The sequence below is a fragment of the Saccopteryx bilineata genome, chromosome 3, assembly GCF_036850765.1.
Source record: "Saccopteryx bilineata isolate mSacBil1 chromosome 3, mSacBil1_pri_phased_curated, whole genome shotgun sequence".
Lineage (NCBI taxonomy): Eukaryota > Metazoa > Chordata > Mammalia > Chiroptera > Emballonuridae > Saccopteryx > Saccopteryx bilineata.
In genome coordinates, this window is record NC_089492.1 from 2,387,199 (window position 1) to 2,398,995 (window position 11,797).

The 11,797-nt window shown below is 64.5% G+C and overlaps 1 protein-coding gene across 1 annotated transcript; it reads left to right on the forward strand.

Annotated features, from left to right (window-relative positions):
- Nucleotides 1–322: 322 nt before the first annotated feature.
- GPR20 (G protein-coupled receptor 20) lies at nucleotides 323–8,924 on the forward strand. The gene is made up of 2 exons (XM_066264612.1): nucleotides 323–421; nucleotides 6,297–8,924. Exon 2 carries the CDS (start codon nucleotides 6,327–6,329, stop codon nucleotides 7,398–7,400), a length of 1,074 nt encoding a protein of 357 aa, XP_066120709.1. The 5' UTR covers nucleotides 323–421; nucleotides 6,297–6,326; the 3' UTR covers nucleotides 7,401–8,924.
- Nucleotides 8,925–11,797: the final 2,873 nt, after the last annotated feature.

Here is an 11,797-nt window from a genome sequence, read left to right on the forward strand (position 1 = left end):
CAGCTGCGCTCTCCTGCAGACAGGGCATGGCGGGCACGAGAGCCAGGGCTGCAGCCACCACCCCTCTGCGCTCTCCTCCTCCCGTCCTGAGTGGGGCAGCTTTGGCCCCACCCCTCACTGCCTCAGTTTCCTCCTTTGCCAGGCGGGGCTGAGGACCCTGCAGCCTCTGAGCTCCTCCCCACAGGGCCCTGGAACCAAACTCCTCTCCTGAGCGTGGGGGGCGGGGGGAGAAAATGAGCCGCCCCGCCCCTGCCCCGCCCCCGCCCCGCCCCCACCTCTGCTGCCTTTGCCCAAAAGGAGACCCGGGCGCTGGCCTGACGTCAGGCCCAGGAAGGCGCGTCTGGGCGGCCACAGAGCCGCGGAGAGCTGCGGAGGGAGGCTCAGGAAGCGCCTGCTGTCTCCAGCCACCGTGGGAGGCGAGGTGAGTCCTGGGGCTGGCCCGGCCTCAAAAGAGGGTAGGTGCTGGTGTCTTCAGTCCCCAGCCAGGCGGGCAGCAGCCAGAGGTCAAGAGGTCCTGCCCTGTAGAGAGCCATTGTAGAGATGGGAAAACTGAGCCCTCCGGGGAGGGTGGCTAGATCCGGCCAGGCTGGGTGCAGAGGGCGCAGGCAGCGTTCCCAAGGGCGTGTGGGGCATCCCTCCTGCCCCAGGGCCCCCAAAGCCCTTCTCTGCATTTCATTCATTCATTCATTCATGCAGCCGTCAGTGACCCCCTGCTGGCGCCCCACCCTGGCCTTGGTTTCCCCCCTGTCCCTCACTAGGATGGGGACCCCAGAGGCACTTGACAAGCTCTGCAACCTTGGCCACCGCCATCCCCCTGGGCTGGGGCAGGGCTGGGGATTGAGGGGCTCCTGGGACAGGCTCAGAGCAGGGCACACCCCCCGCAGAGGGCTGGCCCGGCCATTCCACAACTCCAGCCCTTAGTTCCAGCCCCGCCTTTCCCCAGCCCAGCGGGGAAACTGAGGCCCAAGCCCACCAGCCGGCCCCCAGCACGGACATCGGCGCTGGCTCTGCCCCTGCCTGGCTCTCGCTGGTGGTAACTGCCCTGTGAGAAGGAACATGGTCCCGAGGGGGGCGGGCAGGCGAGTTGGGAACTGGCCTGTGGCCAGGGTGGCCGGGCAGGGCAGACAAGGAGCAGCTGTGCAGCCTCAGGCAGGACTGGGAACGGAAGGGAGGCTGGAAGGGAGGCGGCGCTCACAGCCCGCAGACTGGCTGCTGAGCTGCCCACTGGCCACTGTGTCCTTCTGCCGAGCTGTGGTCACTTCCAGTCAGAGGAGCAGCCGGGGCCCTCACGGGCTTCCTGAGCCCCGTCACGCTGCTGCCCGGAGCCTCCAGCTCCTTCTCTGCGCAGCGGGCTGTGGTGGACTTCCCACGGCGTGTTGCAGGCAGAGGGGTCCACAGGGCAGAGTTCACCGCCCCCCAGTGGGTGGCTCAGACACGCTCAGGTTCCTCAGGGGCAAAACGGGGCCGCCAACACCAACTTGGGGTGTCTGGGGGAGGGGTCATCTTGGGGACAACACCTGTATTGTGAGGATACAGCTCTGCCCCAAGGCAGCAGGAAGTCAGAGGGGCTCAGGGAGGACAGTTTGGGGTGGTGACTGTGGCATTCAGCAGGTGACACAGGCAGAGACGGCATACCAGACAGAGGGAACAGCTAGGCAAAGGCCAAGAACCCGTGCTAAGGGTCTGCGTGGAGAAGGGCAGAGGTCCTGTCCCCCTGCCCCCGGAAAGGCTGCGTGAGGGGAGGGGAGAGGCTGCCTCAGGGGGTGAGCTGGGCGGCAACGCGGGCCCCAGGTGCTGTGACCCTGGGGCTACCCTCCCAGAGAAGCGGGCCCTTCACCAGGTGCCGTGACACTGGGGCCACCCTCCCAGAGAAGCGGGCCCTTCACCAGGTGGCGGAATGGAGACCGTCAGGTGTGGCCCAGTCCGGGTGCCCTCTGAGAGCGCTCCGCCCACGCCCACAAGTGACCCCGCTCCCGTAGCCGAGTGGAGGAAGCCCTCGCCAGGAAGGGGCCTGGACTCTGGCGGGCACCACCTAGGCCCTGCTGGGTGCCCTCTGAGAGCGCTCCGCCCACGCCCACAAGTGACCCCGCTCCCGTAGCCGAGTGGAGGAAGCCCTCGCCAGGAAGGGGCCTGGACTCTGGCGGGCACCACCTAGGCCCTGCTGGGTGCCCCGGTCTGGTCCCTCTCCGAGGCCTCGGTAAGGGCCCAGCCATCCCTGGCGGAACCAGCAGAGGCTCGGACCAGCCCAAACCAGCAGGCAAGATACTCTAGATCAGGTGCCGTGAGACCAAAAATAATCTAGAAACTAAACAGGCTGATGGTTTGTTCCCCTGATAATGGATATTTTGGCCCGGGAATGCCATCTTGTTGGGGGGCGTACACGTGGGTAGTGTGTGCCTGAGAATCTCCTCGTGCATAGACCACAGGTCCAGGGGTGCCCACCCGGTGTGGTTCCACCCCTGCCTGGGCCCAGGAGCAGGGGGACCTGGCTTTAGTGCTCAGCTCCACCCATTCTATGCTGTGTGACCTAGGGCACATCACGCACCTCTCTGGGACTCCCCTCCCTCACCGATGAACCCCGGGACTTCTGTGTGGACGCTCTGAGGACCTGGGTCAGGGAAAAGCTGGGCCTGTCTTCCACAGCTGTCCCTCCCAGCCCTGGTGGGCCAAACTCCCAGTCAGCCACCTATTACCTGAAGGCTGAGACCAGGCTCCCCTGCGGTCCGGTGTGTGGCAGGGTGGGAGGCAGGAGGACATTGCAGAGAGCATGCAGGGATGGGGGCAGGGGGTGAGGGGGTGCAAAAGGAGCCAAGGAGAGGTCTGGACACACCCCTACCTCCCAAGGAGGTGAGGTCAGCATGGCCTGGGTTTCCCATGGCCGTGTGTTGCTGGGTACAAACAGCAGGAACCCAGTGACACATGAGTAGAGGCCACAGGGGCCCCCATTCATTGGTGTGGCCATAAGGCTGGTCAGAGAGGGAGCCCCAGGAGGGGACAGGGTCCAATGACTTGGGGAAAGATTTCTCCTCTTGGGGAAGATTGCCTGGGTTTGAGCCTTCGCAAAGGCTCTGAGAAGTCCTGCACTGTGCACCTTGGAATTGCGGGCCCCTCCCCAGAAAAGGGCAGGCAGGGCCTCCGTGCAGGTGGGGCCACCTGGAGCCTCACTGTGATGAGCCTTCTGGGCGGGCGCCTGGCGTTCCTCACTCCCTCGGGCACCTCCAGCCACTGCCTACTCTCAGTCATCGCTCCGTCCCATGGTGTGCATGACCCCCAGCAGCACAGGTGAGGAGACTGAGGCGCTGAGGGCTGAAGCAAACACTGTGATGGCTGGTGGAGAGGGACAAGCCTCCCAGCCCTGGGCGGCGGCCCTGGAGCAGGCTCCCTGCTCTGAGCCCAGCACTGTGCTAGGCAAGGACGTGGCCCCTGCCCACTGGGCTCCACCAGCTGGCCCCAGGTCCAGGGTCTGCTCCACCTCATCCAGGCCCCGGGCATCTATCTGCCAGGAAGGAGGAAGGGAGAGGGCTGTGCCTTCCCGGTCGAATGGGCGCCCAGAATACGGCCATGCCTCCCCCATCAGGTTGTGGGAAACACCAGTGACCCCATTTAACAGACGAGGAGAGCAAGGCTCACTGACCTGGCCAAGGTCCTGGGGCGAGGGAGTGGCAGAGCGGGCTTGAACCTGGCTGTCTGCAGCTCCTATATTTGCTCAAGGCCGAGGGTCCCTCTGGGGGCCAGCTCTGTGCCCCTCCCCCTCAGACTGGGTGGGTGGGCCTGGGCCAGGCTGTCCACGGAGGAACAGAACTATCCCCCCCCCCCATTCCAGACTACAGGAGTGGTCAAGCAGGAGGGTCACATGGGGTGTGAGTGCCCCGTGCACTGCCCGCGGAGGGGGCCGCTTCCTGGGTATCCCACATGCCCTCAAAATCAAGGACCTGGCTGTGGGCTCACCCCAGGCAGACCTGGGTTCGAGCCCCGGCGGAAGAGGACCAGAAGCCGGACAGGGAGGAGTTGTAATTACGCAGCAGCCCATCCCGGGAGTCCTCCAGACAACCGCTGGAGGATGTCCTTACGTCACTTTACAGGCAGGGAGACCAAGGGTCCGAGGGAGCCCAAGCCTGACCCTCTGCTGGTTAATTGCTCAGGGCCTCCCCACAGCACCCCACGCCTGGCCGTCACCGGGGGTGACATCTGCACACCTTCCCATGGAAGCAGGGGCATGCTGAGACTGTGGAAGGGGTCGGGGGCCCCCAGGAGGGCACGCTCGGACCAAGCAGAGTCGGGGGTTGTGAGGGGAGCCGTCCTGGGGGTGTCGGAGAGCAGGAGCCGAGGCAGAGGAGACCAGGGGGGGCCGAGGCCCGGCACCTTGAGCGAGGTGCTGGCCAGCTGCGAGGCTGTCCCCGGGGAGCTTTCTGGGACGTCTCCCAGAGGAAGTGCCCCGCGGTGTCTACTATCTATCTCTGATTGGGACAGTGATGGTGGCCTCATGCAAACACACTGGGAAACTGAAAAGGACGTGGGAGTCCAAAACCTTTGCCATCTGTCCCCTGGGCCAGCCCCCAGCTCCTGGGGTCTTTCCTCCTGTGTTTTGTGAGGCACAGTTGTTTCACAGTAGAGGAGGGACACATTGGGAGGCCTCTCTCCTTTCCGGCGACTTTCTGTCCCCACCCCTCCTGCCAGAGGACGGAGCCCATAGCCTGAAGTGCTAGGTCCCCAGCCTGCACGCCCACAGAGGGTCTCTCCCTGCCCCAGATGTCCCTCACACTCCCTGTCTCCCCGATGCATTCATTGACCCTGTTAGGGGCCGGAGGTGCTAAGCACAAGGCAGCCCGCCCGGAGCACCCTGTTAGCCGAGGCCTGGGCCCGAGCGTGCTGAGCATGGCTGCAGGGGCCAGGCACAGCCCTGGGCAGCGCCCAGCCCTCCCAGCAGCCTCCAGGTGCAGAGGTCGGGTGCTGGCCTCTCTGAGCCCATGGATGGAGGGGGCTGCCCTTTCTACCCAGGCCTCCCTCCAGGTCAGCTGGGGACCTGGGCCCTCTGCCCGTGAGGGCTCTGCCCTTGTGCCCGCCGTGGCCAAGCATGACTCCCGGTTCTCCCGTCCCTCAGCAGGCAGGACGCAGGGCTCTCGCTCCACAGCTGCCAGAGGGAGCCTGTTGCCGGAGAAGTGGGCAGTGCCCAGCCGGCTCCCAGCAGATGACTCACTTCCCTCAGCCACTAGGAGAGAGGAGGGTCTTCCCTGCCCTGCAGGTGGGGGGAGCCCTATGCCCCCCCCCACACACACACACATCCGCACGTCCAGCCCTCCTCTGGGCTTCTCCCCAAAGCCTTCTCCTTTCCCCTGAAAAAGCCAGAAATGTCCTTATTTGGAGGACTGGCTTGCCTGGGTGGGGCTGGGGGCCCTCAACCCTCCTTTATAAATAAAGGGATAAATCTCAGCAAGCTCAACAGCTCAGCAGGAACACAAACAGGGAGCAGCCGCAGCCTGGCCCCCCACCCACCCCGCCAACTGGGGCACACAGCGTGTGTTTAACTCACACCCACTCAGGCCCCACTGCCCCTGGGACGTGGGCTCCAGCTCCGGCCCGGGGAGCCGGCCTGCCTGGGCCTCCAACAGAGCCAGGGCCCGGGGGCACCCAGGGAGGCTGGTTCTCAGCCCCCACCCCTGCCTGAGAAAGGGGCCTACCGAGGACCCTCATCCAGGGTGTTGACCCGGCACCAGCACAGGCAGAGGGTGAGAGCAGACAGGTGGCCCGGAGGGCAGGGTCATGCCCGCTGGGCGTGGCTCAGCCGGGCGGGGCGAGCGTCAGGTGGGGCCTCCCAGGGCCAGGCTCTGGGAGCAGAACACTGGTCTCTCTGGCTGTGCTGTCACTCCTCCCGTAGCTCCTCAGTCCTGACTGCCCGGTTAGGACACGGGCACAGAGAGGCTAAGTGACTCCCCTCAAATTGCACAGAGAGTAAGGGTGGAGGTGGGCTTGGTGCTGGGTTCAAACACCACACACTTGGCCCTGCCCCCTTAACTGTGCGATACCCATCAGCTCTGCCTTCCCGGTCCTGGGGATGGTCCTGCACCACAGCGGTTTCTACCTCCCGCTGCAGGAGCAGGCTCGGAGCACCAGCCTTCTGCCAAGCTACATGCTGGCGAGTGCCGGGGCCAGAGGAGCAGAGAGGGCAGGGCCGGGCCGGGCCGGGCAGCGGCACGAAGGCGGAAACGCCGAGGCTCTCGGTGGACAGACCAGCCGCATCCAGCCTCCAGGCGGGGCTCACATAACCCCCGAGGGTAATGCCGTCTCTTTCCTCGCAGGCCTGGAGCGAGCCCTGGCCGGCCACCGTCATGCCCTCTGAGTCTCCCTCGACTGTGGCGGCCCCCAATGCCACAGTGACGGTGGCGGCGTGGGCCAACGCCAGCGTGCCAGAGAGGCCCCTGTTCCACCTGTTCGCTGGGCTGGACAAGGAGCTGCACGCCACCTTCCCGAGCCTGTGGCTGGCGCTGATGGTGGTGCACGGGGTCATCTTCCTGGTGGGGCTGGTGCTCAACGGGCTGGCGCTGTACGTCTTCTGCTGCCGCACCCGGGCCGCCACGCCGTCCATCACGTACACCATCAACCTGGCGGTGACCGACCTGCTGGTGGGCCTGTCCCTGCCCACCCGCTTTGCGGTCTTCTACGGCACGCGGGGCTGCCTGCCCTGCGCCTTCCCCCACGTCTTCGGCTACTTCCTCAACATGCACTGCTCCATCCTCTTCCTCACCTGCATCTGCGTGGACCGGTACCTGGCCATCGTGCGGCCCGAGGGCTCCCGCCGCTGGCGCCAGCCGGCCTGCGCCAGGGCCGTGTGCGCCTGCGTGTGGCTGGCGGCCGGCGCCGTGACCCTGTCCGTGCTGAGCGTGACGGCCGGCGGCCGGCCCTGCTGCCGGGTCTTCGCGCTGACCGTGCTGGAGTTCCTGCTGCCGCTGCTGGTCATCAGCGTGTTCACGGGCCGCATCGTGTGCGCCCTGTCGCGGTCGGGGCTGCTGCGCCAGGGCCGCCAGCGCCGCGTGCGGGCCATGCAGCTGCTGCTCACGGTGCTCGTCATCTTCCTGGTCTGCTTCACGCCCTTCCACGCCCGCCAGGTGGCCGTGGCGCTGTGGCCGGCCGTGCCGCGCCGCGCCAGCCTGGTGGTCTACCACGTGGCCGTGACCCTCAGCAGCCTCAACAGCTGCATGGACCCCATCGTCTACTGCTTCGTCACCAGCGGCTTCCAGGCCACCGTCCGGGGCCTCTTCGGCCGGCGCGGGACAGAGTGCGGGCCTGGCGTGGGCGACGCGGTCAGCGTGCACAAGGGTGCCGGGGGCTCCGGCCGCTGTCGCATCCTCAGCCCCGGCCCTCGCGCCCTCACGCAGGCCTTGGCCAACGGGCCCGAGGCGTAGTCGGCAGGACCCGGCGAGGTCTCCAGAGGTCAGGACTGGGCGGAGCGTGCCAGGTTGGGGCCGGCTCTGCCTCGGGAGCAAATTAGTTTCGCCTTGATCGATTGGTGATGGCTGCCTAGGGCGTAGCTTGGAGATGCTAAGGCCGCTGTGCTCTGGTTGATTAGCAATGTCTGCCACAGGCTCCAGATGGGACAAGGTGCTCAGAATGCTGTCCATGGTGTCCACTGAAAACAGGAGGAGCCAGGAGCTCCTTCTCGCCTGGGCCATTCTGTCCCCAGAGTAGGGTCCTCAGAAAAAGGGACTAAGATTTTTTTTTTAGATACTGGGGATTCCAAGGAGAGTTAAAAAGTCAACCTGAAGGAGTCACCCCCCTCCCCAACCCCTTCCCTCCCCTCTGCACCCCTTCTCTCCAGAGATAGAAGAACAAGCACAGAAAGAAACTGCCGGGGGACACAGTGACGCGTGAGTGACCGAGGGGTGTGTCTGTGGGTCCTGCCCGAGGGTCTGTGGTTTGCATGGTAAGACCACATGACACCCTGCGGCATTTGCCCCAAGCCAGTACTGGGATATCTGGGTTGACACTTGAACCTGCAAGGACCCCACAGGGAGAGGCTGTTTCCCGCCACCTGTGTGTGGTGCCTGCAGCAGAGGTGAAGCAGCAATGTGGCGCCCCGCTGGGGGTGGCCAGGTCCGAACCAAAACCCGGTCCCGCTCCTCCAACTCCTCACACCTGCCCCGTGGAGACTGCTCAAAGCGCCCACCCACTCCAGGAATGTTCTCAAAGACCCTGCCTTCTGTCCTCGGAGGATGGAGAATGGCAGGGCTCATGGCCCCATCCTATGTATGAGAAAACCAGGAGCGAAGACACACGGGACCCAAACGCGGGTCTGCCGGCCCCGGGTCGCCTCCCCACACCCAGCCCTTGTTCTCCCCTGGGCTCTGAGCAGCTGCTCTCACCTGGCTCGTCCTGCCCCCCACCTTTTCTGGGAAGGGAGCCTTTCTCTGACTTGGGCTTCTGGTCACCTCCTCTGACCTGGACTCCAGGATTGCCTCCATGCGCCGTTGGTCCCCAGGTCTACAAGCCCACCATCCAACCTGGGTCCCTAAGGGTCTGCAAAAGCCTTGGGGCTAAGGGATACCTGGACCCAGGGGGAGCCTTCTACCATTCAAGCTTGAGAGGGTGGCCACCTGTCTCCTGGGGCTGGCGCAGGAATTGGGGGCCAACCTCATACCTTTGAGAACTCAGTCTAATGGCCCCCTGTGCAGAACCCTGGCTAGATGGACCTCAGTTTCCCCAGCTCTACCCCTCTCCTCGGCCTTGCAACTGGAGGGGTAGGGGCTCCCACAGATGCTTGCCCTCTCTTCCAGAGGCCAGACCAGGACCGTCCGTGGTCCCACAGGGGCCAGGGTATGAGGCCTCCGCATCCCCCTCCTGTGGCCTCCCTTCCGGGTTTTCCGAAAGCCCGAGTGCCGTGAGATGGCCTGTGTATTTATATCTGATGTAAACAGTCTCCTTAGCAAGAAGTCCTCGTCCTAAATTAAACCCGTTTATTCCCTTTGTGCCCTTGACCCAGCTAGTGGGCAGGGGTCGCCGTGGGGCCCTGAGCCGGTTGGGAGGGTATCTATGCATGACCCCCTGAACTCGCTGTCCTGTGGACAGGTATGAGCTCCCAGGAAAGGCCCGGGTGGTGGGTTCATGGTTTTGCCATCACTGACGGGGCGGCAGGTTTAGAGGTCTCGAGCTAGTCACTCAGAAGGGCAGGGGGTGGAGGGGGGAGCAGGTGGCAAGCTGGCGGGCAGGCTGTGGGCGCCATCGTTGGGGTGGGGGTGCAGGCCAGCAGAGTGACGGGTCTTCGCCCCATGCTGGTCCCAACTCCACCTGCTCAGGGAGAAGATGTGGGCGTGGACAGGTCAGCCAGAATGCCTACAGTGTCCTCCTATTGCCAAAGTATGTGGTGACAGGGTGAGGGAGGCGATGGGGCAGTTAGCTGAAACCCACAGGATGGGGGGAACCAGGGCCCTACCTGTGGGTTCACAAAGTGACACTGAGCTGTCCCCTTCCCTGGGCTTCCCTGTAAGCCTGGGAGGTCAGGATGGTCGCCCCGTTTCACAGATGGGGAAACTGAGGCTCTGGGCACCCAGGAGAGTCTCACACCTGGGCCTCCGACTCTTAGTTCCGGCCTCACACACGGCAGGGTCTCCATCTGCGGCCCAGAGAAGCAGCGCTGGGGTGGGGAGGGCGTTGGCCGAGGGGCTCATCACTCTCACTGTCTGGCACCCTCTGAGCCGGAGGCGTCAGAAGTAAATATTAGGGCCTGTTTACATTCGGCTTCGTTAATAGCAGGAAATGTCACAGCGGCCCAGTCCCCGGCTTCCTGCAGGCCTCCGACGCCTGGGGCAGGAGTGCAGGCACCCGGTGAGGGTGGGCGTCCCACCCCAATGTCCTGGTTTAGACCCCACACATGCCACACACAACCCCTTCCCCGCCTCCCGCACTTCCTCTGCCCCATCCCTTCAGGAGGCTCTCTGTGCCTGGTCCGCCCCCCGGGAACAGGGCTGGGGAGCCCAGGAGGCAGGTGTGAATGTGTGAAGACACCCCTGAGCCAGTCACTGCCGGTACTCACACCCTCGGGGGGCGGGTCCCCATACCCCAGCGGTCTGTGTTCCCGCTTCACAGAGGAGAGCACAGGCTCAGAGATGTATTGGGTCTGAGCTATCTAATACCGCCTGGAAAATGAGCTAGAATTCCCACCCGGACCTGCCTGACCCCAGAGCCAAGGCTGCCCCCAGCCCTTGATCCTTCAAAGGAGCCAGGAAGGCTGTGGACGGGGAGGCAGAGACCAGTGTGAGCAGAGCAAAGCGGAGGGTGTCCCCAGAGTAGGGGAAGGGGAGAGGGAAGGAGGGGGACAGGAAGAGGCAGGACAGGCTGGGGACGTGGCCCCTGCAGCCAGACCTAGGCCCCTACTCTCTCCCTGTGTCCCCACCACCACCTGTTTCCACATGACCGCCTGCCACTTGGAGCCCCCCAGACTTGCAGAGAGCCCCGCGCCCCAACCCTGCTCTCGGCCCCAACACCCTTGGTGGGGTCACTGCTCTGTGTCCTGGTTCTCCTATTATTCTGTGTCTTCGTCTTAGCCGGCCCACCACCCCACCCATCTGCCCAGCTGATCAGCTGACCTTGGGACCCTCCGGCTGTGCCATCTGTAAGGGGGAGCCCTCTGCCCAGGGAGCAGCCTAGGAGAGGCCACCACGTCTGGTGGGCAGGAGCCCCTCTTGGTCCCCATGAGACCTCAGCCACATCCCTGCCCCTCTCTGGGCCTCATCTGTAATCAGAGCTCAGAGCTAGCAGCTCCCCGGCCTGTCGGGGGCCCTGCCTGCTCCCTCCACCCAGCCAGCGGGACTGCACGCCCGGCCCAGCCACGACTTAGATGGGAGAACACGCTGTGTGTTTATAAGCCGGCCTGAGGGCCTGCCGCCCCTTCCCCTGCGGACCCTCAGCTTCCAGGGTTCCAACTTGGGGGTGGAGGGTGTCCTGGACAGACAGGTGGCCCCACAAAGTGCAGGATCCTCAGTTATACCTCAAGACAGGGGGGCCTTCCCGGGGTACCGCATGCCAGGGTGGGGGCTCCCAAGGGGCTCCCCCGTGGGGGTAGAGGTGGGGCAGGAACTCGGTGGAAGGAGCAGACCAGGAGTAGAGTCACCTGCCCTGCCCTCACCCATCGGGACCCCAACTGTGGCCCTGGAGGGATGTCAGCGTCCCCAGCCTGTCACAGGGCCCCAGGAGCCACAGACCTTCACATCCAGAGGCTGCAGGGAAGGAAAGGCACCTGCCCCTGGGAGTCCCGGGTGTCCACACTGCTGGTGGCCTAGGACCGCTTCATGGAGGAGTCCTGGGACCTGGGAGGGCCTCCGACTGGCCTCCTAGTGGCCTGACGGGGGTGTTGAAAGTCAAGCTCTAGGGCATGGGGGTGAGGTCCAGGGGTCTGAACCCCCCTTCTCCCTGTCCTCTCCAGGGCAAAGCCAAGGAGGGAGGGCTGGGGGCAGCTCCTGGGACCCTAAAGCCAGAGAGGGCACCGCAGCCCAGCCCAGGGTGGACACTCCAGGAACAGAGCCCGAGCAGGGGCAGTGGGTGTCCTGCCTGTGCACGCCCCCTTGGCCACACCATCTCTCCAATCTGGCCTGAGTCACATGCCAGCCTGAGGCTCAGCTCCGACTTCTGTCATGGGAGGGTAATTGACACCTTCTGCCTTACGGTGGGGTTATGAGAATTACACACCAGTGTGTGTGTGTGTGTGTGTGTGTGTGTGTGTGTGTATGCATGCATTGGGCATGTGCCCATGTTGTATGTGTCCATGTACACGTGCATATGTGTGCATGTGCATGTAGTGTCTCGTTCA